The 5465-nt window shown below is 35.5% G+C and overlaps 1 protein-coding gene across 1 annotated transcript; it reads right to left on the reverse strand.

Moving 5' to 3' along the window:
- Positions 1-76: 76 nt before the first annotated feature.
- Positions 77-5213, reverse strand: LOC106109140 (NCK-interacting protein with SH3 domain). The gene is made up of 10 exons (XM_013290544.1): positions 5054-5213; positions 4775-4959; positions 4381-4690; positions 4006-4214; positions 3266-3499; positions 2862-2984; positions 1895-2078; positions 997-1218; positions 280-452; positions 77-91 (listed from the first exon to the last, which is right to left on the reverse strand). The coding sequence occupies exons 1-10, from the start codon at positions 5070-5072 to the stop codon at positions 77-79; spliced, it is 1674 nt and encodes a 557-aa protein (XP_013145998.1). The 5' UTR covers positions 5073-5213.
- Between the last annotated feature and the right edge of the window lie 252 nt (positions 5214-5465).

A 5465-nucleotide genomic window follows, 5' to 3' on the forward strand; every position in this document is an offset into this window, starting at 1 on the left:
TTAGCGGATTTAGGTGGCCGCTTGCTCATTTGCCACCTTATTATATATAAAAAGAGACATCTGTAATATCTTTAGGCTAGTTTTTATCTAACTTTAAAATAAAGACAAGAAGTATAAGAAGCTAAAGCTACACTTAAGATAGATTAAATACAAACAGAGCCGTCAACTGGGATTTCATTAGACATAGAATAAATAACAGAACCGTCGACTTGGTATATTACTTGGGACATTAAAAGTAATACATTCATGTTCGTTCGTGTAAATGTCAGTACCACTTACGTTGTCTCCAGGCGAGAGGTCGGCGAGCTGGCGCACGATGATGTCGATGGCGACCTTGACGTCGTTGGTGTAGAAGTGGTGCGCGGTCTTGCTGCGGCTGAACAGGTCTATGACCAGCTTCAGCACGGCGTGCGGCGGCGCCGGCTCGTGGTCGAAGATATGCACCGGGTCCTCTGTAATATATGAAGGAACAATTTACAATAAAACAAAATATACATTTTTAAAGGTTACTGAAATCATATGATCCCAGTTAAATACCACTTTGAACATAATTTGATTGGATTCCTTTCATATCTCATGTTACTTTAACACAATACATTACAAAATAATGCAGCTTAGATACTGTAGGTTAAGTTATTAATGGTCACTGCAACGATTATTGCCTTTATTGTTAAAAAAAATAATGGAATAATACACTGGGAAACAAAACACATTGTTCAAGATGAAAAATGTGTGATCACAAAACAATAAGTTAACGATTATCCTATGCCTGTATATAAAATATTATTATATACTAGCTTTCGCCCGCGACTCCGTCCGCTTGGAATTAAAAAATGGAAAACGAGTGTGTTATTCTTCCAGACTATCCTCTACATCTATACCAAATTCATCGAATTCCGTCCAGCAGTTTAGGATACAAACTCTAACGTGAACTCTGGATGCATTTTTATCCATCTAAACTGTCGTATTTATAATATCAATAAGAAATAAGATTACCTTCGCGGTTTAACAAGAGGAGAACTTTCTCGCAGAATGTTTTTGCATTATCTTGAGTCTCGAGCGCATCCAGCAGAAGGTTCTCGTGAGGGTTGTCGAACTGCAGGTTGTAGGCCAGCAGCAGCGTCAGGAACAGATCCGGGATCTGCTCGTCCACGTCTGTCTCCGGGGGGTTTTCAATCAGATCCAGTAGAAATTGAGCAAACTCTACGCCCAGTTGCTCTGTTGAAAACATTACCACCATCAAATAAAAACGTATAGATAATAGATGCTGTAATAAATGCTTTATTGTGTAACTTATATTTATAAATTTCGTAGCCTTGGTTTCTGAACTGTTATTTTGTGTCTCAGGAGCCAATTCCTTCCTCCTTACAAAAACAAAACATTACATTTAGTGCCTAAATAAAGAAAACGAAGAAATATGTACCAATCAAATTGGGCCTTTAAAATAAATAAACATTAAATGAGACAGAAAAATTACATATATTTCTTTTTGTGTTCCTAGGCGCGCGTTTATCTATGTCTATACCAAGATTACAAAGAAAAGTTTGTATTTTCGTATGTATTGGAATAAATCAAAAACTACAGGGCCGATTCCAAAAATGCTTTCACCATTAAAAAGCTATGTTATCAGTGAGTAACGTATATTTCGTTTATCTTATTTAATTTACGCGGCCGAAGTCCTAGTTATAAAATAACTCGCTTTCGCCCGCAACTCCGTCCGCGTGGAATTAATAAAAAAAAGTAAGTAGCCTATCATATGTGTTTTCCAGACTATGTTCGACATCTATGCCAAATTTTATCCAAATCTGTTCAGTCGTCTAGACTACAAACTGTAACAAACATCCATCCATCTAAACTTTCGCATTTACAATATTAGTATGAAGTATGATGTTACCGAAGTGTGTGACCGGCAGCTTGTCGGCCATGGAGAGCAGCATGGAGAGCAGCAGCGCGGAGTGCGAGAGGCGGCTGAGCGCGCGCGGGTTGTCGCGCATGTCGCGCGCGAGCTCCGCCGGCAGCGCCGACAGCGCCAGCGTCGCCAGCGCCGTGCGCTCCAGCCCGCACATCACACCGAATGCCTGACACGACCATTCATACCATAGCTATCACGACTACAATGGGAACTAACAGCCAAGAGTCCACAGTGTTTAACCCTTAAATTGAAACGGGTAGTAAATTGAACATAGATTAAGTGAAAAAAAAAGATTTTTCAAAATAGTCTATTGCGTAAGAAAGAAAAGATTGATGTATAAATGCATCATCACGCATTTAATGGTTAAATACCTGAAAATTCTAATTTGATACCGGTATTATAAATCGCATTGGGTACCTACAATCGATTTTATTTTAATATTAGGCTGTTTACATGTTACCTTTGACTGATAATCTTCAAGTTGGAAAACAAAAAGGAGCATATCACGAAAATGTATAAAAATATCGTTTTGATTTTTTTTACTTCCCCTTTAGGAAAAATCATAGTAAAGGGTACACTTATACATTTTGTAATTCGATTGAAAAATCAGGCTTCTTATGGTTAAGAAAATCGATACAGTGCCGATGTAACGGCGCAACACTAGTCCGATGCAAAGATTGACGTGTCCCTATGACAGCTGTCAATGTCAATTACATGTTTTATAAAGCGCGCCATTTCTTTCTGGGATCCATAGCAATTATTTCCGTGATATTGCTCGGCTAAACTGTTTACAATCTTTAGTTGAAATGACTTACATTAAAAAAACCTTATCTATCAATTGCAAATATATGATACACTTTTTTCTTCACTGAATAAGATAAAAAGTGATCAACATTTTGAGTTTTAGAGTTTATAAAAACTACAGTATAATGTACCTAATTTTTCTTACCTGTAATAAAAGCTGTCGCAGCGGCCATCTTGTCTCCATCTGGTAGTACTGCACCAAGGTAGTGACATACGCATATCTATGGCTACTGAGCACATGCTGCGATATGTTAATGTCTGCATTTGACTGTAACAAATTAATTAATAATACAAACCGCTGCAAATAATTAAATCTATGAATACTTAATCAGTAGCTTATAATGAATATATAAGAATACATATATGTACTTCTAGATTGGTCATATATGCCAAATTTAAACAACATCCATAGAACCATTCTGGAGATACAAAGTGACAATCAACCATTTGTAATGGTAGTAAAAGTTGATGACTTACTATACATTGATTGAAAACTTCCATACTAGCTTGGTATTGTCAGCAACTGATTATAGATCGGGGGTCTCTTACCATTACAGATATAAGTTCTAATAATTGTGTTTGTATATCATGTGCATCGTCATGTAGCGCCCAGCCTCTCTGTTGTGCATCGTTAGCTGCTTTAGATAATGCGTTAAGTGCTGTCATCATTCGTAGCGCGTCAGGCGCGGCGTCAATCGCATTCTTAGGGCATGTTATGTTGCTATTCGCTTCACGAAGTAATGCATCGATAATAGATCTTGCTGCTCCACCGGGAAGAAATTCCTATGACCACAATAAACTATTATGCATTGTTAAAACTGCAAAAATATCAGTAGTGAAATCTATTGCATGTATAGGTTAACTTGTTAATTAAAGTATAAAACAAATAACAACAATATAATAAAACGAAAACTGACACTTCCCAGTTATATGTGATGTCAGCAATCACAGCATGTTTTTTAATTTTTTTTTTATTGAAAGACCCACACATATGATAGATAGGCTATATATTTTCGTGCTATTTAATTTTAAGGTGAAATAAATGCAAGAAAGGGACAAAAATGACAAGTCATAGCAATAATGATGCAACATTGTCATGGCAACTATTGCCTTCTAATGTCAAAGGCCTTTATTGTCATTTTAGCATTTGAATTTCATCATTTGCAAATAAGGTTTTACGGGGTGAAAATAATAAAACAAAGTCATACTAACATCATTTGTATGGAACTACAAGGAATAAGCTAAATGGACATATTTATTTAAATGTGCAAGGAGATTTCAAAACTCACCCTTAATGATATAAGCACAGTTTCCACAGCAACTTTAGACATTTCATGGCTCAATTGAGTTTCCTTGCGTACTGCTTGTACAATTTCATAAATAGCATTTGGTTTTATGCTCTCACTACTGTCCTGGCTGTCATCCTGGTTGTCAGTGTCAGAAGAGAGCTGATTAGAAGTCTTTGGCACATTGTTTTTCTTCCTATCTTCCTCTATGTCTGAAATAATTATAAATTATTATTTTTTTGTCTCTGGATGAGTATTAAAGCTTTAATCAAAAACTATTGTGGTATTCAAATTGGATCAATGCTGCCAAATTTTTTAATATGAAAGTGATTTTCAGGTAAATTAAAACTTTTTGAATAAACAAGAACTGAACTTCACCTTGTAATGTTTTTTCTGTAGATTTTATTGGAGATTGTGGTGCATCATATTCTTCAGAGACATGTTGCTGAGAAACAACAGGCCTCAAGTCAAATGATGGAGATACACCATTAGGAGTAGAATCATCCCAACGTGGTGGCGGTTTAGGTGCTGGAGGCTTTTTAGATGGTGGCTTAACTAATAATTGAGCTTCCTTCTTCTTTTCAATTAATCTAGCTAATGTCTCCTGTTTCTGTGATGACATTGTATGATTCTCATTAAGATTTTTTATACAATCGTTTAAGAACGCCAGAAAAAACTCTGGCTCTGCCTGCAACAATACACACCTTACTGAATAATGAAACTGAGCATTACAATTAGATGATAGATAATTAGCGTTTTATATTGATTTTACCTTGACTGAGGCCACGTAATTCGACGGAACGAAACCCACATGACCTTTTCTGTTAACAACATGCCACCAGTTTCGCTGTTTGGTGTTGGTTTGTTGAAGGTAAAAATATTCACCTTCTGTAAAACTTAACGTCTTCGCTAATGTTGCTTCGAAATCATACAGAGCTTTGAGCATATCACATTCTCCTAGAATTAAAAAAAATAACGATTGGATTATATATTTTAATATTTTATAATGATTGTAAAACCCGAATTTGTCTTTAAAAATAAAAAGGATCACCATTTTGCGCGTCGCTCATATTTGAAGCTGTAACTAGCTTTTGATAAGATAATATGGAAAATTGTTACAAAAGTTTCTGCATTGGTTCTATACGATAAATATTAATATTTTTCGGTAAGATAACAAATCAAAATCAATTTTTATTTGAGTTTGACATATTTCTTTGACAGTGGGAATTAGTCAGTGCTGCCAGATAACTTTGCGGTAGTTAAACTTACCAAACGGTGTTAAGTCAATTTTAAAATTATTCAATTTTAAAATGTTTAGCTTCTTATATAATTAACCGTTACATTATAAAATTCAATTAAAATGAATAAAACATAACAATCCATAAGTAATCCATAAGTAAACCATGCTTAAGTCAGTTACCAACCAGTCGTAAGAATGATCAATTTGCAATGTGTCTAGGTGA

Source organism: Papilio polytes, unplaced genomic scaffold (assembly GCF_000836215.1).
Source record: "Papilio polytes unplaced genomic scaffold, Ppol_1.0 DF821289.1, whole genome shotgun sequence".
In the NCBI taxonomy this organism is placed as follows: Eukaryota; Metazoa; Arthropoda; class Insecta; order Lepidoptera; family Papilionidae; genus Papilio; species Papilio polytes.